This window comes from Podarcis tiliguerta, assembly GCF_965153285.1.
Source record: "Podarcis tiliguerta genome assembly, chromosome: 11".
NCBI lineage: Eukaryota > Metazoa > Chordata > Lepidosauria > Squamata > Lacertidae > Podarcis > Podarcis tiliguerta.
The window spans coordinates 46871630-46896893 of record NC_139544.1 but is presented as its reverse complement, the minus strand read 5'-3'; the positions used below and the strand labels follow the sequence as shown (position 1 = coordinate 46896893).

The following is a 25264-nucleotide window of genomic DNA, read 5'->3' as shown; positions in this document are numbered from 1 at the left end:
AAAGTATTTCCCGCTCAATGTGAGAAGGTCAGGTGAGGGCCTGCCACTGCCCATCCCAGTTACATAATTTAAGACTTCCCAAAGAAGGTCCCTATTGTTGTGCAAACAAGCCCCAGTGAATTCAGTACGACTGTCTAATTAAGCACAACAAAAACAGTACATAATAAATGTAGTCAAAAGCTGAATTGGGCTGGCTGAAAAGAGCACATATAACCACGTCCTCTAAAAGCAGGCTGCATTTATTGAGTAGGTTTATACTCCACACATAATGAGGCTTGGTCCAAGTGTGAAATCAAATATGAACATGTTTGTGACTTACAATAATAAATCCAATTAGTAGCTTGAACCTGAATAGATAAGCACGGCATTACAGAGCGAGAGCAAGGTATGGCGTGACTAGCTACCCCATAATCTGCACCGAAGTTGCTGAAGGGCAGGATTAATGAATGCAGTCATTCCAGTTCTCCCCTTTGTTTTTCTGCTTCTAAATCATTCCAGGTTAAGGCAAGATGTAATATGCAGATGTTCTGGAACCTGGAAAAGAATAGAACAAATATGACAAGATAATTTCCAGTAAGATGTGCATTGAAAATAGATACTTCTCAGAAGATGTTTTTCTGAGAAAAACTGAGCCTATTCTTTTTCTCACACCGATAGGAAAAGAAGGCCACTTTATAGAACTTTCTCCAAAGAATCTTCACCCTATTTTTTGTGAGGGCCACAATTTCCCCTCCGCAATGCCCCAGAATGATGTCCCATCCAGGTGAAGATGAAAAATGGTGGCCAGGGTACCAACACAGGGCTGGTGACATCCATCTGGGATATTCCAGGATGTGCCTCATGCAATTCCATTGGAACTTTATGTCATCCATGAAGAGGAACCACAATTTCCATGCCCTACAAAATATAGTCATCAACTCTCTATGCCTGGGTCCAAAAGGAATGAAAGGTATCCTTCAGGATTATGTTCTGGTCAGCTCTATAACTTGTAATGCATATCCTAGACAGGATAGGATCCTGCCTAGTATATGTTCTAATCTGGAAAGTCTTCACTAGGGTCCACTCCAGATGTTCCAACAGCCATACTCTTCCCTCAAGGTACTCTTCAATAGGGGTTGAGTCCAGGAGTGGTAGTCTGCTCAGAGCATCGGCATTGCCATCCTGTAACTCCATTGTTGTCATTGTGTAAATACAGTACTATGCTTCACTCTTTCTGCAAAATATATTTTGCTTAGTTTCCTCCCCCCCCCCCGTCTCTGAAATACTCTTGTGTAGAGAGGTGCTCTTCATCATTTTGATCTGCGTTGGGCGTGTCATCAATCCATGTCTTTCTTTAAGAGGCTTTTCACAGCCCTCGGGACTTTGCTGGGTGCTGGTGAAACTGCACTGGGCAATCTATTGCATTAGTACAACCCCCTTTGAGTATTTATGGGTTTATGGTCTTCCTTATCTGCTGGTAAACCTGGTGCATGTCAAACTCACTCAGTTGTTGGCCTTCTCCCAACACTGTAAAATGGGGGCACTTGTCTGAACTTAAAGCCTTGATTGAATATGACTTTATAAATATGGATACAACCAAGAGGGCGAACTAGTGATACTATGCATGTTGTCCATTCAGAAAACCACATGGGGGAGATGATGCATTGCTATTCTAATTTCTCCAGCTCTGTTTTTGTTTTCTGATGGAGGGCATATGGAATTCCTCTGGCTTTTTGGGGGGGAAATGTGGGCTGGCTGACCTTCTGGATCTATATCCCGGCCTTCACTCTCCTCAGTGTACTCAAGCCCTCTTGGTAGGACCTGATAATTCCTGCTAGGGCTGGAACTTTCTGTACATCTAATGTCAGGGCCTGGCTGGATGAGGAGAGCTGGGAGCCACCAGCCCAAGAACCCCCCAGGGAGAGCTCCAAAGATGACATCTTAGGGCCTGGAGCCTAGTGGTGGGACACTGAGGAGCAGTCAGCAGAAGAGACGAAGAAGAAGAAGAAAGAAGAAGAAGAAGAAGAAGAAGAAGAAGAAGAAGAGGAGGAGGAGGAGTTTGGATTTGATATCCCGCCTTTCACTCCCCTTCAGGAGTCTCAAAGCCGCTAACATTCTCCTTTCCCTTCCTCCCCCACAACAAACACTCTGTGAGGTGAGTGGGGCTGAGAGACTTCAAAGAAGTGTGACTGGCCCAAGGTCACCCAGCAGCTGCATGTGGAGGAGCGGGGAAGCAAACCCGGTTCACCAGATTACGAGACTACCGCTCTTAACCACTACACCACACTGGCTCTCAACGACGAGCTGGGAGATGACAGAAGCAGAAGCAATCAAGGACTGTCAGGAGGAGGGCCTTCCAGGACTGAATTAGAAGCTGAGAGTCACAGTGTGCGTGCAGACAATCTCAGTGCTGCTAACTCTCTTCCCCCTCAGACCCGCTCCCCTCTTGAGGAAGGTCCTACACGTTGCTGAGCAATGCACCAGACAAGCCCAGAAGAGGAACTCTCTCCCTTGATGCAGCCTTCATCTGCTCAGGAGGGATCCAGAGTGAAAGTCTAGAGAGGGAACGCCGTGCCTAGAGCTTTGCTTCAGCAATGCCTTCATTAAGACGAACCAGGGACCTTGCTATGTTGTTGTTTTCTGCTAATCAAAAGCTAATTGCATTCCGTGCCTTCTCTCTGTGTGTGTGTGCCTGCCCTGTGGATGAACTGGTTTGTTGATAGCTCCTTGACATCTAAATTATATGCTTCGTCCCAATCTACTAGACTCTTTCAGCCATGTTTGACCTTTCTCCTCTTACTATGAAGTCTCTCCCCCCCCCTTTGCCAATTATATGTAACAGGGACGCTTACTCATCCTACCACTGGGGTATTTTCCCCAGTGTAAGTCTTCATTTCAATGAATTCAAGCCTGCTTTGCACTGTTGGTAAGTTTCTTTCTTGACTGCTCTATCAGAAACTCCTGTATCTAATCCTCCTTGTACTGGAACAGATTTTTTTTGGGGGGGGGCCACAGGACATGCACAGGGGGAGTAGAACGGTATGTCCCATTGCACAAATGGAAATATTTGCACTAACAAAGCACAGTAGTTGAATGCTGCCAGGATATTCTATACAGCTTCAGTTTTCTGAGTGCTTACACCGTACAATTATGCTCCATAAATAAATTAACCATGATTTCATTTTAAAACCTCGCAATGCTGGAGAAACAAAGATACCTCATTTTACCCTGACAAAATCCACTACATCTACTACTGCTAACAGGATTAAGAATCAGGTTTCAGAACATGGATTTCTGAAATTACACTGTGTAATTAAGCCCATATGTCATGTTCCTAATCTTTTCATCCTTGAGGTGGAGGACAAACATTTATGCAAAACAAAATTGCTCCATTAGGAAAGGCTGCCTGAAGTCCTAACCAGCCGTGATATTTTGTGACAAGGAGGGCTTGCTACATAAAACCTTCCAAATTACTTGAAATTGGGTGATTAGCTCATCCTCTCCCAGCTTTCTTATTTGCTGGAAGAACAGATACAGCACAATAAAGGAAAATAATAGTATATGTGATCTACGTCGAACAAGCATGATTCTTGCAAGAGGCAGAGAAAGTGGAGCAGCTGGTTGCTAATCACTTTAATTCTGAGAACGACAGCCTGTTGGACTTACTAATAATTGCTTCAGAGATGCCAAGAGATCCAACAATGTTAGTAAAAAAACAAAAACAAAGGGAGAACTGGATGCACACAATGGACACATTAACACCACATGGCCTCAGCCTAGATGGCAGTGCAAACATCACTTAGCTTCCGAGAATGAAGGCCTTCTGAGATTTCCATACTCAAAGCTTTGTAACAAACACCTTGGGAACAGAGTCATTTTTATCAGAGGCGCAAACTGAACTGATGAAGGCGCAAGCTGAAATGTTTTACTATAAGAAATCTAAATTCCTGTTTTGTTAGTCTCTATGATAAATATATGGTTTTAGTGCTTAACTGCATACTACCAGGATCTGGAAGAAACTTGCTTAAAGTGCTGCTTGATACCTTCACACACACACACACACACCCTCATTGAAGCTGAGCAATATATCATATTTTTCACTCTATAACATGCACCCGACCATAACACGCACATAGTTTTTAGAGGAGGAAAACAAGAAAAAAAATATTCTAAACGAAACAGTGGATGTATGATTTTTGTGGTTCATGCTGTGGCCACAGACATGTGATCTGACAGTGAGTTTGGAGTAGCCCAATGCAAAAATCCTGAGGATCCATGTGGATCCATGCTTTGTAACCACGTTTTTGCACCACTGCAGCCCCAGGCAACAGTGGGTGCGTGATTTTTTTGGTGCAAGATGTAGCCATGGACATGCTATGTGATCTGATGGTGAATTTGGGGTGACCCAGTGCAAAAATCCTGAGGATCCATGTGGATCCGTGATTTGTAACCACGTTTTAAGTGGGGAGGGAAGGAAAAACACTCAAGGGACAAGGAGCATGCGTGGGGTGGGTGGAGAAGGATGCTGCTAATAATGAAGAAGAGGGGTATAAGGGGAGAAGGCTCCTCTCCTTTCCCGCTTTGCTCCTTTAAAGAAGCAGGCTCTCTGTCCCTCTGTCCTCCCCACTCAGCGGCTCTTCTCCCGCTTTGCTGTTTCAAAGCGAGCCACGGAGGAGGGAAGGAAGGGGAACCATGGATCCTCTGCTCATGACTGCAGCAGATCCCCCCCCCCCTCGCCACCCGTAGGCATTCCCTCCATAGCACGCACAGACATTTTCCCTTACTTTCTAGGAGGAAAAAAGTGAGTGTTATGGTGCAAAAAATACGGTATTTGCTAAAACCCTTGAATATCAACTTATTCCACCATCTGGCAATGTTCCAGGAAAAACATATGTATCTGCATTGTAATTTCCTCTTTGAATCCAATTTTCCAGCTTGTCGAATTATAAATGATAATTTTTCTTGTTTAGGTCAGAGGAAGCCCCCCCCCCACCTTTAAGCCAGGAACTGATGGCTGATACTAAATATATAAGGAAATGTAAGTTTACATCAAGTTTCCTGCAAGAGTTGTGTGCAAGCTCAGGATTTGACCTGCTCATTTTCATAAACAGGCTATCTATATTATTCCACCGTCAGTCGTTTGGGTTTATGAAAAAGAGAGACTGGGCCTTCTGTCATCGTAAGTTTGGTAGTGGAAGCCTTTGAATTCTAAGGGCCATATTTGTGCTCAGCCCAATCTGTAGGACTGGTGGCAGTTTCATGGCCGTTCCTGCTTTTGTAGGATTGGGGAGTCTAGAGGAATTTGCTTCTCCTTCCCTCTAGATCTAAGATCAGTTCCACAGATTAAATATTATGGGCTAAGGCAGAAAGTGGAAGCCAGGCATTCTGCCACAAAAGAATCTGGCTACAGCAGGCAAGGCTGAGAATATCCTAATAAAATCAGCACAATAAGGTTGGCAGAAGGTCATCACCAGTTTTGCTGGGGCTAAGGAGATTTGCCTCGCACACTCACTAGCCTCTGGGCTCAGACAGAAAAAATGTCTGAGATGCCAGTGCTGTAATTACAAAACTAGACATTACTTTAGACTTGGGGCAATTGCTGCAAACAGAAAACATGTGCCTAACTCCATCCCTTTTCCTCTGTGGAATGTACCCATACAACATAGCTTGACCTCAAGGCTGAAGCTCTATGAAGTAATGCAAAAGAGGAGGAGGGAGGCAGATTGTGTGGTTACCACATAATGTCTTGTTTGTTTATTACATTCATATACCAGCCTTCCTCCATGGAGCTGTCTCCAATTATGCTTGTATTGTAACTTCCAACCCAATATAATGAAAATAATAAAAAATGCATTATAGCAAGGGAAATTGCTTTGCAAAAATGTGTATATTAGGGGAAACTGCCTGCTAAAGTGTGTATGTTAGGAGAAAGTAACCAGTGGATTTTTTAAAAAAAAAATATGCAAGCAGATATGGAAATGTGGTGAATCAGATTACGTTTGTAGGTTTGCAAGAAGTTTTGTGAGGTAAATTATTTGAATTATTGCAAAAATGGTTAAAGAGGTGGATTGTGAGTTAAGATAATTAAAGGCAATAGGAATTTAAGAAATGCAGAAGAAATGATAAAAATGGTGGATCATCAGAGCTGCTGATGGAAGTCCAAAAAGATTGTTCTGTGGAATGTATAATAATTGGTATGTTGAAATTAATAAAAATTATATATAAATATAAAAGGAAATGTGGTGAATCAAACTCAAGATTTAAGAAATGGAAAGAAACCCATCCCTAGCTCAATAAGATTTTAAAAGGTAAAGGTAAAGGACCCCTGATGGTTAAGTCCAGTCGCGAACGACTCTGGGGTTGCGGTGCCCATCTCGCTTTATTGGCCAAGGGAGCCGGTGTACAGCTTCCAGGTCATGTGGCCAGCATGACTAAGCCGCTTCTGGTGAAACCAGAGCAGCGCACGGAAACGCCGTTTACCTTCCCGCCAGAGCAGTACCTATTTATCTACTTGCACTTTGACGTGCTTTTGAACTGCTAGGTTGGCAGGAGCTGGGACCGAGCAACAGGAGCTCACCTCTTCACAGGGATTCGAACTGCCAACCTTCCAATCGGCAAGCCCTTGGTTCACTAGTTTAGACCACAGCACCACCCGCGTCCCCAATAAGATTTACTTCTGGGTAAATATGTATGGGACAGAAGAATTCATTCAGAGCAACATTCTAGCTCTGTACCACTTAGGGGAGTGGGGGACTTAGAAGAAATAGGAACTGCAGTAAAGTTTTTCAGTCTCATCATGAACAAATATATTTTAGCTGTTTCTTGTAATGCTAACTGCTACACCTTGGGGTAAAATGATTCTGTAGAGTAATGCATTTAGTGTTCAAAACTGAGTTCTCCTGCAATATAGTTTTAAGTGACAAATACACGAAAGAAACTTGTTTCCCTGAACTAGTGTTTCACCAAAACTGTATGTTCTGGATCTAAAAGTTACTTGAGGTGAACTGCCCTGAGCTAATAACAGGAACTGCTGCATCAAGGACATTCATTATATAAGGTTAGGTTAGGTTTATTGACTTCCTGAAGCAATTCACAGGCAAGTAAAAAAATACAATAATGAAACCACAGTATCAGATTTTGCAGCACAATATAATGTCGGATTGGTGTTGCCCAACTGCCCAGGAAAATAACATTAAAACATATTTGCCTGGTAAACAATGTGTACTGGAATGTATACAGATCCAGCAGCTCAGGACACATGGAAGCAGTAGGGAAACACCACAACACCTTTGAATGGACTCAGTGGCGTAGCGTGGGTTGTCAGCACCCGGGGCAAGGCAAGTAATTTGTGCCCCCCCCGCTGCACTGTCCCTCCCCCAGATAGTCCCTCGCTCTCTCTCCGCTCCGCACCGCACGCCTGGCACCCTCCCCTCCACAGTGGGCGGCGACCCGGCGGCTCGGATCGGATTCGCACAGCCAGCACTGAAATGAGAGAGAGTGAGTGAGCCAGGTAGGGGCAGAGAGCTGCGAGTGCGAGTGCGCCCCCCCCGATGTTGCGCCCGGTGCGGCCGGCCCCCCCTGCACCCCCACGCTACGCCACTGAATGGACTAAACCCAATCTTAATGGAAATGCCAAGCTACGTCTTCTTTCTTATGACAGCAGCTGTCAAGAGCTGGAGTCAAGCGAGTCGGCAATAAAAACACAGTGTCAGTGAAGCTAACACTTCCTTCAAAGCAACCAAAACAGTGCAGGCCTAGTGGTCCAAGCAACTCTTCCCAGTAGGTTTTGCCCCAATGAGGCAGTTGCAAGGATTGAAGGTCCCTGCCTGCCCATAGAAGTCCCCTCCTCTCCAGGGTTGTAGACCCAGTTGTAGACTGTGTCTGCACACAAGCAACCTCTGCTCTGCTCTTTTCATTTGTCTGCATTTCTCGGAGACTCTAGGGGGGAGGGGGCTGGTTGCAGCAGGAGGGGGGAACTCCCAGCACCTGCCTCATTGCTGCCTCTTGGCCCCCTCCTCTCCAGCTTCTGCTCCTTCCTCTGAGTTCGGACTGCTCTTCCTGCTCACCATACCCTGTTACTTCTGCCTTCTCCAAGTCTTCTCCCTCATCATCGTCCCCCCTGCAGGTTCTCCACTGATGCCTCCAACCACTCCTCTGCTCCAGCCAGTCCATGACAGCAGCAGCCCAAATTTGCTTCCAAATGGAAAAAAAATTGGAAACATCACAGAAACATGGACCCAATATGTGTGAAATACGGCACTTATGGAATTGAACTCACCATTGAAGGTTGATAAGCGGAATAACAAAGAAAGGTGGGTTTGACTCCGCAGAGTCTCCATTTATATCGTTTACATACGTACAGTAATCTCCCTTCCACCTCAGTTGCAACAGATACTATGGAGAAATTATCTTAACACTTTACACTGAAGTACAGTGGTACCTCGGGTTACATACGCTTCAGGTTACATACGCTTCAGGTTACATATGCTTCAGGTTACAGACTCTGCTAACCCAGAAATACTACCTCGGGTTAAGAATTTTGCTTCAGGATGAGAACAGAAATCGTGCAGCAGTGGCGCAGCAGTAGCAGGAGGCCCCATTATCTAAAGTGGTGCTTCAGGTTAAGACCAGTTTCAGGTTAAGAACAGACCTCCAGAACAAATTAAGTTCTTAACCTGAGGTACCACTGTATGTGGATGTGAGCTGAATTTGTAACAAATTTCCCCCCTCAGGTTTGTTTTGATGCCATGTGTATGGCTGCATACAAGACTGTAATAATAATAATAATAATAATAATAATAATAATAATAATAATAATAATAATAATAATAATAATTTATTAGTTATACCCCGCCCATCTGGCTGGGTTTCCTCAGCCACTCTGGGCAGCTCCCAATCAAGTGTTAAAAACAATACAGCGTTAAATATTAAAAACTTCCCTGAACAGGGCTGCCTTCAGACGTCTTTTAAAGATAGGACAGCTGCTTATTTCTTTCATATCTGAAGGGAGGGTGTTCCACAGGGTGGGCACCACTACCGAGAAGGCCCTCTGTCTGGTTGCCTGTAACCTCACTTCTCGCAATGAGGGAACCGCCAGAAGGCCCTCGGCGCTGGGCCTCAGTGTCCGGGCTGAACAATAGGGGTGGAGACGCTCCTTCAGGTATATAGGACCGAGGCCGTTTAGGGCTTTAAAGGTCAACACCAACACTTTGAATTGTGCTCGGAAATGTACTGGGAGCCAATGCAGATCTCTCAGAACCGGTGTTATGTGGTTCTGGCAGCCACTCCCAGTCACCAGTCTAGCTGCCGCATTCTGGATTAATTGCAGTTTCCGGGTCACCTTCAAAGGTAGCCCCACATGTGTACATGTGTTCGTCTCAGAAGACAACTTTCTGTTTGGTAACTGTTTTTAAAAATGTATGTAAAGTTTATAGAAAACAACAAGGAGCCAGAGTAAATACAAGAAGTGCTAAGAGCTTTTTCAACCATGGTGATGACACTAGCTAAAGACACCTGAAGTCTGCTTGGTTGTAGAGACTGTAAAACGCTTCAGCAGTTCATCTGTGTTGTTCCTTTTTCACATTGATCGTTACGGCCTTAATCAGGACTGCAATGGGGAAACCGGCTAGTCAGAGAATTATAAAGTAACACATTGATTTGCTATTTGCTCTCAGGAAGTAACTGGCTTCAAGTTTAAAGCAATTCCTCTTGCCATATCTGAAGCAGAACCATCCATTATTGCATAAAGGTTATAGCAATGGGTTTTGGCACTCAAATGCTCCCCTGTTTCAGCTCCATTTGGTACTGCTAATGGATCTGATGAAACAGCATCCGTCAGAGGTTCACTGACCTTTCGTTTTAAAATCAAAGCAAAACTTGTACTAATTACTTGAGACATCAACACTACCCTAAAGGAGTTTTCCATAATTATTTCAGATGACAGCATCAAAACTTGAATGTTTAAGTAAATATTAATGAAAGCATAAAATGGTTAGCATCCACTGGAAGGTAGTGATTGGCATGCAAAAGTACTGAGTGATACCTCCAGTGAGAAGCTGTGTAGTATAGTGAGTGGAGGAGGATCTGGGAGATCAGGGTTCAAATCTCTATTCAGCTATGAAGGTCACTAGGTGACTTTCAGCCAGACACAGTCTCTTAGCCTGATCTTCTGCACAGAATTGTTGTGAAGATAAAATGGGCAGAGGGAGAGCAGCTTACACCATCCTGAGCACCCTGGAAGAAAGGTGAGATATAAAGGCCTCGTTTGACCCAGTGTCAAGGTTTCTCTTCCTGGCTTGGGTGATATTTATGACTCAATTTTGAAAACTAAAGGTATCTCCGCTGCAATTAAAGGAAGAAGAAATAAGATCCCAAATCTTGATGCAAGTAATAAATTAATGGAGGACTGTTTTTTAAAATGATTAGCAAAATTATTTAGGTGATGAAACTAGAGAGAACCAATCAGAGAGGGTGGCTGATAATTTGAAATTAGAAGGATTTTATATTATGGAACACACAGAGAAGGTTCATTCTCTGGCCTGTTCTCTCTTTCTTACAAGCTTTAGCTAAAATTGGTTTTCCTTTGGCCCTTTCTTCCTCTAACCAGCCGCATCTTTCATGAAGGCATGCTGGCTTGGTGTTTTGGGGAGATAAATACATTACTTCTAGTAAAAGAGTCACCATAGCTGCTAGAGAGCCATGGAAATTTGTGTCCTAGGCTTTTCAAACTCAACTACCCATGTACTGGGATGCAGGTGGCACTGTGGGTTAAACCACAGAGCCTAGGGCTTGCCATTCAGAAGGTTGGCGGTTCAAATTCCCATAACGGGGTGAGCTCCCGTTGTTCGGTCCCTGCTCCTGCCAACCTAGCAGTTCGAAAGCACCTCAAAGTGCAAGTAGATAAATAGGTACCACTCCGGCATGACCCGGAAGCTGTACACCGGTCCCCTCGGCCAATAAAGTGAGATGAGAGCCGCAACCCCAGAGTCCGTCACGACTGGACCTAATGGTCAGGGGTCCCTTTACCTTTACCCATGTACTATCTGAAACCAAAGGGGCTCATCGGTTGCCAGATGCAAACTATATTGACATTATATTTTCAGCTTTCCTGGCCCACTACTAGGAGACCAATTCTTTCTTTCTTGGAACTGCTCTTGGCTTAATAGAAGCTGGGTCTGCAATGCTCTACAGAAATGCTGTACTGAAGCATAACAATCAGAGTTGTGTGTGACTTGCAGCAACCTTCTCTTGCCAAACTAATGACAGCTTGCAAAGGTAAAATACATGAACGGGAGATGCTATTGTGTAATTGCTGGCATGCAAATCTAAGTGCATCCAGCTGCCATCAACGGGCAAACACTGATGAGTCCATTTTCTGTGCCTAGTGACAAGGCTGACATACCACGGGAATCCAAAACCTGGGGCAGGGGAAATATATTCAGCAGCTCATCTCTGCCAGGGTAGCATTTCAATGAAATATGCATTCTTTATATTATTGTGACATTTAACTGCCTTAGTCAGAGGCCTGGGGTGATATGCAGGTGCACAGAACAGCATCAAACCTGCCATAACATTTAAATAGAGGATAAAATAAGAAGCTCCAAAGGTGAGCAGCTTGGGTAAGGTTTGACAGACAGTATTTTGTTGGAGGGATTCAAGCCCATGCCAAGAAATGTAGCTTTGTGTTAATCAAATGGATTGCAGCACTCTGTTGACCTAGTGCAAAAAACCCACCTTTAAAAAATACCATACTTTATGCCAGAGCTTTCCAAACTGTGTGTCGTGACATGTTAGTTGCAGTGTGTAGGTGTGTTGCGCAAACGCTCCCTGCGCTGTGCCCAAGGCTGGAAAAGGGTTAGTTTAACCTCCAGTTTGCTAGTAAAACTTAATTGCTGGGTCGCAAAATGATGCATGTCTAAAAGGTGTTGCCAGCACGAAGAGTTTGGAAAGTTATGCTTTACGTACCTAGGAAAGTGATGGGGTGAAATGCGTGGGATGAATGATGGGAAATAAGAGTAGGGGGATTTTTCCATTTTGGTTCCTCTTCATTCCTCATTATTCCAATTTTACAGTTTTCCACATTTCCATGTCAGTTTGCTAGGTTTTTGTAAAACAAATCCTCATGAAAATTCATCAGTATTTTAGTGTAAATTGCTCATAATGTACACAATTATTATGCAATTCTGCCAAATATAGACATTTTGCATGCATTTTCACGAATATATGCATTTGTCCATCACGAAGGCTGATTGCCGAAGAATTGATATTTTTGAATTATGGTGCTGGAGGAGACTCTTGAGAGTCCCATGGACTGCAAGAAGATCAAACCTCTTCATTCTGAAGGAAATCAGGCCTGAGTGCTCACTGGAAGGACAGATCCTGAAGCTGAGATTCCAATACTTTGGGCTACCTCAAGAGAAGAGAAGACTCCCTGGAAAAGATCCTGATGTTGGGAAAGATGGAGGGCACAAGGAGAAGGGGACGACAGAGGATGAGGTGGCTGGACAGTGTTCTCGAAGCTACCAGCATGAGTTTGACCAAACTGCGGGAGGCAGTGAAAGACAGGAGTGCCTGGCGTGCTCTGGTCCATGGGGTCACGAAGAGTCGGACATGACTAAACGACTAAACAACAACAAAGTAGCCCTTGCTTGGTCAGTTAGAATGTAGAATCTGCACTGGGTCAGAATGCCCATCGGCATTATTCATCATCTTTCCTGAGCTTTGATAGCATTGCTAGATCTGTCAGCTGGGAAAGAGTGCAGTGCTGTCTGCAAACCAATTTGATTCCTCAGCCTCTAAGGGTCGACCATTCAAATAGAGGGCTACACCTCTGCTGTGGACAGAGCCGCCAGCTTGCAAGAGTGCCTCCTCTGGCCCCAGTGAGGAAATCTGTCCACTGCCACTGCTTTGCTCTGCTAAAATGGGCATGGGCTTGGCACAGAGTCAGTGAAGAATTATAGCTGTCAAAACATTGATGAAATTATTCACTGCCTGTGAAGCAGCACTTTTTGTTTCTAGAGGAACATATGGGCTTTCATCCTACCCAAGGGTGCTTCTGTGCCAAAGCAAAGGCGGTCCTTGGCTCGAGGCTGCAATTATGAAAGTAGCAAGGCTTTGTCACTGCCATTGTAAAATGGATCCACCCTAGGGGTGGAAGCACATTGTGGAGATCACACAAAGTTACAGAAAGAGGAGGTGTGTGAAGGTGGTATTGCATACCCTCCAACATTTGTCTGATGGAAATAGGGCCGTCCTAAGGAAAAATGGGACATTCTGGGATCAAATCAGGAACCAGGACGGCTTCTGCAAATCTCCTTGGGAAATAGGGACACCTGGAGGGGCTGGTATTGTACCACTCAACCTTGCTGGTGCTTCGGTAAAGCACCAAAAACAGGTGCAGGGAGGAGGCTTCTGTTCTTGCAGTGTTTCATTAAGAGGCTAAAGTATACATGGTCAGTTAAAGTGAATTCCACCTGGGTTGTGGTGCAAATATGAGCTGATAAGCTTGGCAGAGCCAAGCAGAGACAGGGACAAAGGTGTGCCCCTATCAGGCCAGTAGTTGGGTACCAAGACAGGAAGATGGGAAGAGGCAGGAGATACAGTCAAGAGCTGGGCAGCAACATGGCCAGAGGCATCTGGTGAGTTTGTAGCCCCAACACACACTCTTGCAAGGTGTATGTCAGAACCCACAAGTGTGTCCATAACCCACACATTTAGCTACGCTGCGCAAGAGGCTTAGGGCTTTTTACTGGTGTTAAATGTGCCTGTGCTATGGCTATGTGTATCTCCCCTTGACGTTATATCCATAAGGTCAGGGATTAGAAATCAGCACCTTTCATATGAAAGTTAACAATACCTACAAGACTAACTGGTTGTCTTATATGCTTCCATTGGAAGTTTCCATTGTCTGTGCAGAACCCCATTGTTTCCTACAGGTGATAATTAAACTTGACTGGTAACGCAGGATTAGTGGACTGATTGTTACTTTAGCTACTAAGACGTCAGGATATTTACACATGTCTTCCAGCTCATGTTTAAGGTAAGAACCAGTACCAAGGTTAAAATAGGTCATAATGAGATAAAATAGATCATAATCATAAAATAGATCATAATCATTTTATATACTCATGCCAGCTTCACTGAAGCCATGATTTACATCAATAAACCACACAAAAAGTTCAACCTGGCACCCATCATGACTGTGGTTGCAGCCACTGGTTGGCTAATGAGCTGTGCTGAGCAATTTGGAAGTGTGGGTGCCTGTTTTCTATTTTATTTTGATAATGTAATTTACTGTTCTTAGCTCCCCCCCCCTTACTTTTGTCATCTTTCAAGTGTTCTTTTACCTTCTGCAAACAGCTCTGGGCTTACAGGAAAGCAGCCTACAAAAGAGGACAAGGTATATAAGCAACTTGAGCAAAGATCCCAAGCCATGTGAGTATTTGGGCAGGCAGCTCTGAGCCTTAGGAGCATGGCTTGCCTGTGATGAATTGCACACGTAACCCAGGAAGAAATGCAAAGGATGGCAAGTCTTCCCTTAGGTTATAATCAGCCCATCAAAACTGTAACTAGGAGTTAGAAAAAGTCATTCATGTAAAATAATTAGTTTGGAAGGATTTTTTAAAAACCTCATTACATTGTCTCTTATGACTAATGATGTATGTGTCTGATCCCAAAAGACAAAATAATTATAGGAGCTAATAGAAAATGTATTACTTTAGGTATAACACATTCCATTTTTGTGACTTGCAAGAAACAGGAAAATCCAGCATTTCATCGCTAGTGTGCTGGGCACAGAACATGGGCTAAACTTTCTTTTATGATCTACTTGGGCAACAAATACATTTTATAAACCATGGATGAGGAACATGTGGTCATTCAGATACTACTGGACTACAATTCCTATCATGCTGGCCATTGGCCATGCCACCTGGGGCTGATGGGAGATGGAGTCCAACAACCTTGTGGAGGGCTACAGGTTCCCCCACCCTTGTTATAAATGTACAAATACGCAATCTCTTTCTGCAAGGAACAGCTTTTAAATACCACCGCTCCTTTGATTTCCCCCATGCATGCCGAAATGTTACTTGGGCTTCATGGGGAGATGTAGAGGAAGGCACTTGGAAGCAAGCTGGACTCACCAAATTGCTATTTGGCACTCAATACCTACAACTTAGAGAGAGAACAAATGTCAAACAATGAACATTGTTTAAAAATTGGCACTGCTAACATTTCAGTGAACTGGTAACCTTTCCCTCCGCCATAAATCCCTCAAACTTTCCAACCTTAAACAGTGCTTTGGGATGGAACGCAACTGAAAACTTGCAAAAGTGTCATGGGAAGACATCAATTTTGTTTCATAATACTTTTGTTTGTAGACATATGGAAAGCACGCTATTATTAGGTTTCTTTCTTCTGTGCCACTGCAGATTCCCCTAAATGGTTTCACAATTCTTTGCTCATCCTCTTATGCTTATGATCCCCTTTTCCACTCAACACCCTACAAATGTGACACAAAAAATATTTTTTGAGCTCTGGCAGATGTTTGTATTTCTTCCATATTTCAATTACCATCAGAAGCCGTGGAAGGTCACAGCAACAGTTATTTGTGGAGGTTAGCTTGATAGCAATATCTGGATTAGCTCTATGCCAAAAGGTGGGTAGAACTGAATCTTCTCATAATATATGTATTTAGCCCAGGGATGGAGAATCTGCAGCCCTCTAAATATACTTGGACTTCAGTTCCCATACATCCTGACCCTTGGCCATGCTGACCGGGGCTGATGGGAGTTGGAGTTCCTGAAGGTCTCTGAACATCTCAGGAAAAGTTGTGCTTCTTAGTTCTGCAGCTCTGTGCTGAAGCAAACACTGCCAGATTCTTGCCTGTTGCATTAACAAGTTAAATGTGGTATATCAAAAGCTGCAGTTGTACAATGTTCTGAAATACTTTTACGTTGGGACTGCATATAATCCTGCTTTGTACAGAGTCAGAGACCATTGGTCCAGCTAAGGAAATTCTAAAGGGCTTTGAGAAAGAAGCAGAAAAATGGAAGCCTCTTTCACAGGGGGAAAAACTTTTGAAAAATTAGAGGACATTTATCATCAGAGCACTAGCATAAGCATCTAGCAGAAACTGGGATTTTCTACATGGGCTGGTTAATATTCATTGCCTCCAAGTAACTAATGAATAGAAATGGACCAGGCTCTGGGAAATGCTCCAGCCTTGAGCAAGAGACAGTTGTACCATTTCTGAGCCAAGCCCAAAACCTTGAGTGGAATTAGGCAAAAGCCCTATAAACACAAAGAAGTTACTATTGCAAAAGCCCTAACAAATGGAAAGTAGTTACTATTTGCATCATCTTCATCAAATTCTCTGCCCAACCCACCAACTTGCAAGAGTGAATTTATGCTGGTTTTTGAAGCACCAAACTCTGTCTTCTGAAGAAGAAGAGTTTGGATTTGATATCCCGCCTTTCACTCCCTTTAAGGAGTCTCAAAGTGGCTAACATTCTCCTTCCCCCCCCCCCCCCACAACAAACACTCTGTGAGGTGAGTGAGGCTGAGAGACTTCAGAGAAGTGTGACTGGCCCAAGGTCACCCAGCAGCTGCAAGTGGAGGAGCGGAGACGCGAACCCGGTTCCCCAGATTACGAGACTACCACTCTTAACCACTACACCACACTGGCTCTTTTGTGTATCAGGCTAGAAGCTGAAAATAGTTTCCATGAAATAATCCTCAGGACCATTCAGTGTCTATAATGAACAATCTATTCCTGTGATGGAGGTCAGTAAGCGATTCACTTTTCATACCCAGCTCCCGTAGCCACATTTTCAGGGAGAAGACCTAGGGGTACCAAAAGTAAGTATTAAAAAAATAAACCATGCTCTGCCAGATAACCAATACAGTGAAGTAACACACAGAAAGAGGCACACCAAATTTTGCCAGACCCAGGGCTTTACCCTTGAAACACTAGGTGCGACCTTAATTCCACACCCGAACCATCAATCTTCCCTAAGTTCATATCTGATTCACTAGGTTTTGTCCTGTTCCCACCTGCCCTGGATCTATCCCTGGCATAGCCCAGTAAGTCAATATTTGTTTTGTTTTAAACAACAACAGGCACGGCAATATTTCCAGCTACTTCTATTGTACCAGGACATAACACAAGACATAACACAAGCAAGCTGACATATGCCAGTAGGTCAGAATCCAGCCCTCAATGATGGTATTAACATCACTTCAACCCCCAGCCCCAGCCCATCCTTTCTATTATGTTTGTTACAACATAAATCCAATCTTAACCAAATTTACTCAGAGATAGTAAATTGACTTCAGTAATACTTATTTCCAGAAGTCTTTCAGACTGCAGATCATGCTTCTTAATGTCTATTGATTCTCTCCCCCATGAAGCTGTGTAGTGCACTTAGCAATAGTTACATGCAAGCAGGAATTTATTTATTTTTTAACCCCTCTCTCATCCCTTTTCTTCAGAAAATGCAGAACAGTTAAATGGGATTTCCAGCAGCCCAGAATATAATAAACTCCACAAATACTTAGCTTCAACAATACTATAGATTCCAAGACATTTGATGAACCAAAATTTCTTCATGGCAACCCTGTAGGTAAAATTGCACACAAGATATAGAGCTACTATTAAAAACAACCTTATGTATTGATGAGCTCTCCTTCCCTGCAGCATCAAATTAACCTGTGTTGTGATGACATCATGTGGGACCTTTCCCCTTCCCTGCTCCTCTACTGGTGGAGTAAGACACAGTGCAATGACAGCATGCGACATACAGAGTGTATTGATACTACAGAGAATTTAGCATATCCTTTATAGTTCCACCTATAACTACCAAGCTAAAAACACATTGTTAGAACACTTAGGACCCCTCCAGACTCTGTGTGTGTGTGTGTGCGCACACACACACACACACACACACACAGTATTATGCAACATGCCATTGATGCAATAATAGTGCAGATTTATCTACACACCATCCCACTTTATTAGTTGTTCCAAGATGCTTCCCCATTGTTAGGCCCTCCAGACAGCAAAAAGGTGGCTCCTTGTGCTATAGCACAACAAAAGTGGTACCAAAAAACCCCAAAAAAAATCCACCCAGAAGAAACATTTGTGGTACAAAAAGTGCCTGAGATACACCCCAAAGCTGCAGGGCATGCACCAATTAGATCGCCAACTTGATACCATCATAAGCACAAATTATCATACATGCACAATAAAGAGAATATTGAGGGGCCATTAATGCTGATAGTATATTTAGATATATTTTAGCGAAGAGCCATCAGGATCCAGGATTCAAAATGCAAGTTGTTAGGCAATGCTTAAGCAAGAAAGTTATAGTCAATAGTTTCTCTTAACAAAACTGAATAAGATGCATTAAGCAAAATGATATGATTCACCCTCACCCATTAGTGATATATCTCTACATCTATATATAGATGTAACACAGACACACACAAATCTTCTACAGAGCAGTATAAGAGACGCTGCTTCTTTGTAGCCTTTTCTTTCCACCTGAGCTAAGTTTAACCATTCCTTACATGCTCCTAGAATCAAGTCTATCTGTACCCCCAAAACAACCTCTGATATCAGGGAAAGGATTTTGTGAGAGCAATATTCTCCTGAAAACATTTCTCAGCCTGGATATACTTCTGCCTCCCAGCCAATTTCTATTATGTAGTTTCTGACATCAAGTACAGGAATATATTCCCAGGCGCCTGAGCAAATTACCATTCTCTTCATTAAACCAACTTTGTTTGCATTCCCTTGGCAGTTGCAAATGCAAACATGGTTGCTCCCTAGACTCGTTCTTTCGGTTTGCTGTTGTCCAGGATTCTTCCTGCCGGCTCTGCACAGTCCAAGTCCATACCTGCTCACAGGTGGATAGATAGATAGATAGATGTGTGTGTATACTTTTATATAATATATATGTGTGTGTGTGTGTGTATAATATTATAATACTGTATAGACTAATATATATTATAATATGCATTATAATATATATTAGGATAGACTAATATTATATATATATATACATGCACAAAAGCAATTCATGCTCTAGGACTGACCCCACCGCACTCGAAATTAAAGTAACTAAAGCAGAGACATCACCTTGTCAACAAAGGTCCGTATAGTTAAAGCCATGGTTTTCCCAGTAGTGATGTATGGAAGTGAGAGCTGGGCCATAAAGAAGGCTGATCGCCGAAGAATTGATGCTTTGGAATTATGGTGCTGGAGGAGACTCTTGAGAGTCCCATGGACTGCAAGAAGATCAAACGCATCCATTCTGAAGGAAATCAGCCCTGAGTGCTCACTGGAAGGAGCACTTCCTCCTGACGCTGAGGCTCCAATACTTTGGCCACCTCATGAGAAGAGAAGACTCCCTGGAAAAGACCCTGATGTTGGGAAAGATGGAGGGCACAAGGAGAAGGGGACGACAGAGGACGAGATGGTTGGACCGTGTTCTCGAAGCTACCAGCATGAGTTTGACCAAACTGCGGGAGGCAGTGGAAGACAGGAGTGCCTGGCGTGCTCTGGTCCATGGGGTCACGAAGAGTCGGACACGACTAAACGACTAAACAACAACAACAAATATATATATATAATATAAATATAAATTATAATAAATATACGCAAAAGCAATTCATGCTCCAGAACTGACCCCACCGCACTCGAAATTAAAGTAACTAAATAAACCAAGGAGCTTCACTCGTCCCGCCCTCGCGCACACATGCCATCAAATCGCGCATGCGCTCTCGGGCCAAAGGCTCGTCCCTTTAAACAGCCAGTTGGCGGGAAATGTTTCCGGCGCCGCTAAGCGACGCCTTTCCCGACTCCCCGCTGCGCAGGCACGCCCTCTCTCCTCCCGGCGCCGCCTCCTCCCGGCCGAGCGGGTCGCCATGGTGACGGGACGCGGAGCTGCGCTCCAGGCGGCCTCGAGCCCAGTCGGGCGAGGAGCCGGGACCGCTCGCGGCCATGACGGACATCCTGTGCGATTGGCTGAACAGAGAAGTGAAGCTCTCGCGGGCAGTGAGTGAGTGCGGGAAGCCTCCTTGCAGGGCTAAGGCGGGCGGGGAAGCCCCGGGAGGTGCGGCGCTCCGGCTTCCCGTGTCCCTCTCAGGCGGGCAGGCGCTTCATTTCGGCTCGCCTGAGGGAACTTCGCCCCCCTCCATAAACCAGATTCTCCCCCCCCCCCCCAAACCTAGACGCGTGGAGACTTTTCTTCTTGCTCTTGTTCTTGTTGTTTAGTCCCTCGTGAGAGAAATGGCGCTTTGCACATGCTCAGGAGCACGGTTTTGCTACTGATTCATTTGCTTCCCCCACAGACATTTCATAGAAGGGGAGCCATGCGGGTCATCTAGTCCGACCTGCTGCAATGGAGGAGTTTACATCTAAACATGACATTAACGCCTTGCCTCCCTAATGTAATGCCCAATGTGGGGCTCGAACCCACAAACCTGAAATGGGAGTCTCATACGCTACCGGCTGAGCTGGTTATTGCAGATTCTACATATTTCTCTGTTTCATGAAATCTGTTAACCGCTTGATTGTATGGGGTGGGTGGGTGGAAACCTCAAAGTGGTTTACAAGAGAGATAAAACAATAAAATTGCCAATAAAAAAATTACAATTAGCAATAAAAGGGGGGGGGGGGAATGACAGATGCAATTAAAAAAAACATGCATAGGTTAGACTAAAATGAATTAAAACTCACACCAGCTTTCTAAACATCTGGGTAGACGTGTATAAATAAAAATATTTTTGGCAGGCAGCAAAAAGCATACAGTACAGGGAAGGTGCCTGTTTGGTGTCCATAGGCAGGGAGTTACAAAGTTTCAGCACTGTTGCACTAAACCATTGCATTCTTACAGATGCGGTGTGGGTATTTATATACCCAGGGCAGGTAGCAGAGTAGTAAGAAACAAACAAACAAACAAAAGTACTTCAGCAGCAACAACAACAAAAGACTAATACAGCATACAAACAAGCAAATTTAAACAGCATGAGCCCATTCAAAACAGACAGTATGATCAAACTGCTTTAAGTTTAAAGTGCTTGCATTAGTAGTTCTCATTTTTCCTTCACTGAAAAATAGGTACCAGGAGGACTCACCTTTCTGACTGCCTTTGCATGACAGAATTGCACAAGGAGCAGCTATTCTGTTGGTGGAAATAGTTTTCACCCAAGTAACAAAAAAGTTATTACTGATGTTAATAACTGTGCTAGAGTACCAATATGCCCAAGCAGGTTTGGTGGGAGTGGGATGGGTTTAGCCAGGGGAGGCAGTAATATTAAGTGTCAATAGTAATACCTAATAGTAGCAAATAACCTGTATAGCACTTGGAGGGATTCCATCCAGCTTAGTTGTCTTCCTTGATTTTGAAACGGGGGTCTTGAAACACTGGGGATTTTGAAATGTTTTGTGAGCATTTGTATCAATTCTGGGAGTCTAGAATGATCAGAGGGATTTGTTTTTAGATATGGTACATTTGGGAAAAATGCAATGAAATCAAGGGAGACCAGGCTTTGGTTAAAAATGAAATGACAGTAATACTTTATGGAGAGCAGTAAGAGTTGTAATATGTCAACAAGCAGCTTCTCCTAATTTGAACTTGTAACGCCAGACAAGACATATAGAAGTTCCCTTGTTTCCATGTAACTATGATGCAGCCCAGGAAAGCCCCACTCCTGAATTGTACATTGGGTTGCATGAACAGAATGGCTGGTGTTTTCCACACCGTAATGATCGTTTGCTCATCCAGTATGTGCAAAAAGACATATCATGGCCTCAGTGTGGTTTTGTTAAAAGAACTAGAGACCCTATATAGCACCGTATTTGAGGGAGGGACTGTTTTCTAACCTAGGGATGGGTGGACCTGCAGCCCTCCAGATGTTGCTAGACTGCAATTCCCATCATCGCTGACCCTTGGCTGGGGTTGATGGGAATTGGACTCCAATAAATCTGGAGCGCCATGGATTTCCCATCACTGCAAATTATACTATTAACAGGTCCATAGAAGGTTGTAACTGCTTTGGCTCATCTATCTCCCACTGCTCCCCCTCTTTGTCATCCATCCTCCTGCTTCCATGGCAAGTTGGGAAAGGCAGAGCAGCAGGGTGGGACGGGGAGCAGGGGCTATTTCTTTTCTTGTTTCCTTGGACCTTTTCTCTAGGTTGGCAATCCTACATTCCTGAGCGCTCTGTTCAAAATAAAGAAGGCTGCCAACTCAAGTTATTTGGCTCAAGAACCTTTTGACTGACTTATTGAGCAGAAGATAGCTGGAAAAATATTATTTAGTTATTTTAGTGCAGCCTTACAAAAACTGTGGGTAGCAGGTGTGATCTTCTCTTTGCTCATACACAAAGGAATGCCTCTTCCCCTGAGAGCACCTGCTGTGACGCATGCAAGCATTATCAAAAAAGAAGTTGCAAATGTGTTTTCTTCTTCAGTTTGTTCATGTGCAAATCAATGCACTTCTGATTGATTGAATCAGTTCTAATTGATTCAAACTCATTATTATTATTATTATTATTATTATTTTAAAAAAGGTAGCAGCTTCCCAAATAACCTTGTGTTTTGTGACCTGTCTACTTTACATTACTACCTCCACATTTTTGGCAGTCCTAGGAAAGCAGTGGATGGTGTTCATTCTGAGTTACACAACACACCTCTAAAGCTCCCATGTGGCAATGATTTCCATCACCAGAGACTCTTCTGCAGTTTCAAGGGACACAAATCTGTCGAATTTCCTCAATTAATAAGGACTCTGGAGTACAGACTGTCCTTGTAGATATATGTTTATCCCGTTGTTCCTACTATTTGATCTACAAATGGCTTTCCTCCAGAGAAGAATATCATCCACACAGAGAGATGAAATGCCCCTAATGAGAGGCTGAACTACCAGATTTCTAGAACTCTTTAGGTTGTGGGAGAGGCGATTATAAACTCTCAAATTACTATTGTATTTCAAGGCTTCTTCATATTGCAAATTGGGGTTGTCTTACTCTTCCCAGAAGAAGAAGCATCTTGAAAAACAGAGAATTTAAGAAATTATTACAGCTTACTTTTAAGTTAGGACTTAAAAGAGGCAATAGAGAACTGCTGCTATTTTAATAATTTACTGTAGGTTGAAGCCAACTAAATAAGACCCATTGAAATAATTGGATGTGACTTAAGTCAATTGGCTTGAATATTTTATTTATTATTATTTATTAAATTTGTATACCACCCTATCATCTGAAGATCATAGGGTGGTTTACAACATAAAAATACAAAATGAGAACACAAAATATATAATAAAACAAAAACAAACCAATGAACCCCTCCCACAAACACATGCTGAATGTTACTTGGTTGGGTGCAACTCTTCATTTTTAAAATTTGTTTCATTAGGGCCAGTTCATGCATTAATGCTTCTAGAGCAGACCTGCACAAGTGTCAGTAATCCCCAGCAGATATCTGTGCAATATGTGGTACACCAAGTCAGTGACCCATCAGGGGTTGATAACCACCCTATCCTTTATGCTGCCTGCCTGGGCCTGGATAAAAAAAGGGGGTGTCACGGAGTGCTTCACAGGCCATAATGTGTGGTTAATAGACTTGGTGGGTCACGCAGGTACAGGCCTGATTTAGATGGCGGAAGCACCTTGGTGAGGTGGATCATGTGGTTTCATCTCCTGCTAGCTGAAACCTGGCCTGAGAAAAGGCAATGTTGACTTCTCTGTGTAGATCAGAGGTGGGAAACCTGTGGTCTTCCAGGTGTTGTTGGACTCCAACTCTGATATGTCCCCTTCCAGCATGGTCAATGGTCGGGGAAGATGGTAGTTGTAGCTCAGCAACATATTGAGGGCCACCGGTTAGCCACTTCTGATCTGGATGTTACTGCAACTGCATGGGAGGAAGTTGCAGGAAAGTTACTTGCACTTCACGGTGGTAACATATGAATCAGCCCTTAGGTCTGAACAAATGGAGGGGAAAAAAACCTTTCCTTTTTCTCTTTAAAAATAAACCAGAAATGGAGTCTTTTGCCCAGGAGTTTTCTTCAGGATACCTCATCGGAGAACTTCTCAACAAGTTTGAACTCCAGGATGACTTTGCTCAGTTTTCGCAAAGCAGGTTAGTAGATGGTATATATACAACATCAGATGGTTAACATAGTGGGCTAAGTGGTGCTCCGAGTCCTGGGATAGGGAGCTTAAGCAAGATGCCCTCAGTAGGGGAATCCTACCTCCTTGCCTGTTGCCACTGATGATGCATTAGCTTTCTCCCTCTGGGACCAATCTGCATCACTGCTCAATACAAGAGGGAGAGCCAGGGTTGTTGCTCCTCCACGTTCCTGCCTCTGCTTGCGTACTTGAAGATAGCTAGAGAGCAGGCAATGGCAGAAAGGAGAAGGACCAGAAAGGCCAAGGGACCATGGATGTTTGACATAAGACTTAGACATCTGCCTGACAACCCTGATTGCCGATGCCAGTCCAAATAGATTAAGATGACAGCTGGTGTAAAATGCAGTCGTTCTCCCCCCCCCCGCCCGCCCAACTCAGCTTAGGAATACTGAAGGCATATGGGGGTCTGCAGGTATGCATGGGTTAGCCCCTCCCCATTGATGACAGCATGTGCCTCCTAGCTGACACGTGATTGACTCAATCTCAAGGCCATCTATTCACATAGAGTTTCCAATTCTGGAGATGGGAAGGTATGTTGCTGCCATACACTTTAGTGTAGAGGTGGTGGGGCCAGCATATTTTTGCAGGCCCCTTCATGCATTCAGAAACAAATGCCTGAATAGGGATGTTGTTTATTGCTAAAAGGTGACTAATGATGTTTGGCCAACAGTCCTAGGCAACTACATTTCCCACGTGGAAAAGGAGAGGAAGGATGTAGCCAAGTTTACATATTTCATCCAGCACTTCCCTGTGTCGCTGCCTTATATACTTGTTGAATGATGATTTCCATGCTCCCAAGAAAGCTTATCAAAACCCAGATAGATACGATAAGGGACTGGGATTGGTTCCATAGCTCAGTGAGCGCATGCTTTCCATGTAGAAGGTCCTGGGGTCCAACTCAGGTTTCTCTAGTTTAAAAACCTATTTAATGTATCAGGGTTAGGCCACATCTCTGCCTTAGACCTTGGAGAATGGTGGCCAGAATAATTAATGTTGGGGTAAGGCTGCAACCCTAATCCCACTTACCTGGGAGCAAGCCTCATTTGATTCAGTAGTACTTACTTCTGAGTAGACAAAATTGGATTACCTTGTA

At 43.8% G+C, this 25264-nt stretch overlaps 1 protein-coding gene and 1 long non-coding RNA gene across 4 annotated transcripts in view; one reads left to right on the top strand and one right to left on the bottom strand.

The window, feature by feature from the left end:
* Positions 1–234: 234 nt before the first annotated feature.
* Positions 235–25264, bottom strand: LOC310659662. The gene is made up of 2 exons (XR_014502917.1): positions 25198–25264; positions 235–534 (listed from the first exon to the last, which is right to left on the bottom strand). It is a non-coding gene; the product is annotated as an uncharacterized lncRNA (long non-coding RNA).
* SPEF2 (sperm flagellar 2) overlaps positions 19880–25264 on the top strand; it is an 85875-nt gene continuing 80490 nt past the window's right edge. For all 3 annotated transcript variants that reach the window (XM_083402601.1, XM_083402600.1, XM_083402599.1), the window contains exons 1-2: positions 19880–20039; positions 24019–24121. In XM_083402601.1, coding sequence (XP_083258727.1) covers positions 19982–20039; positions 24019–24121 — 161 coding nt within the window. In that variant the 5' untranslated portion in view covers positions 19880–19981. The remainder of the gene's footprint in view (positions 20040–24018; positions 24122–25264) is intronic.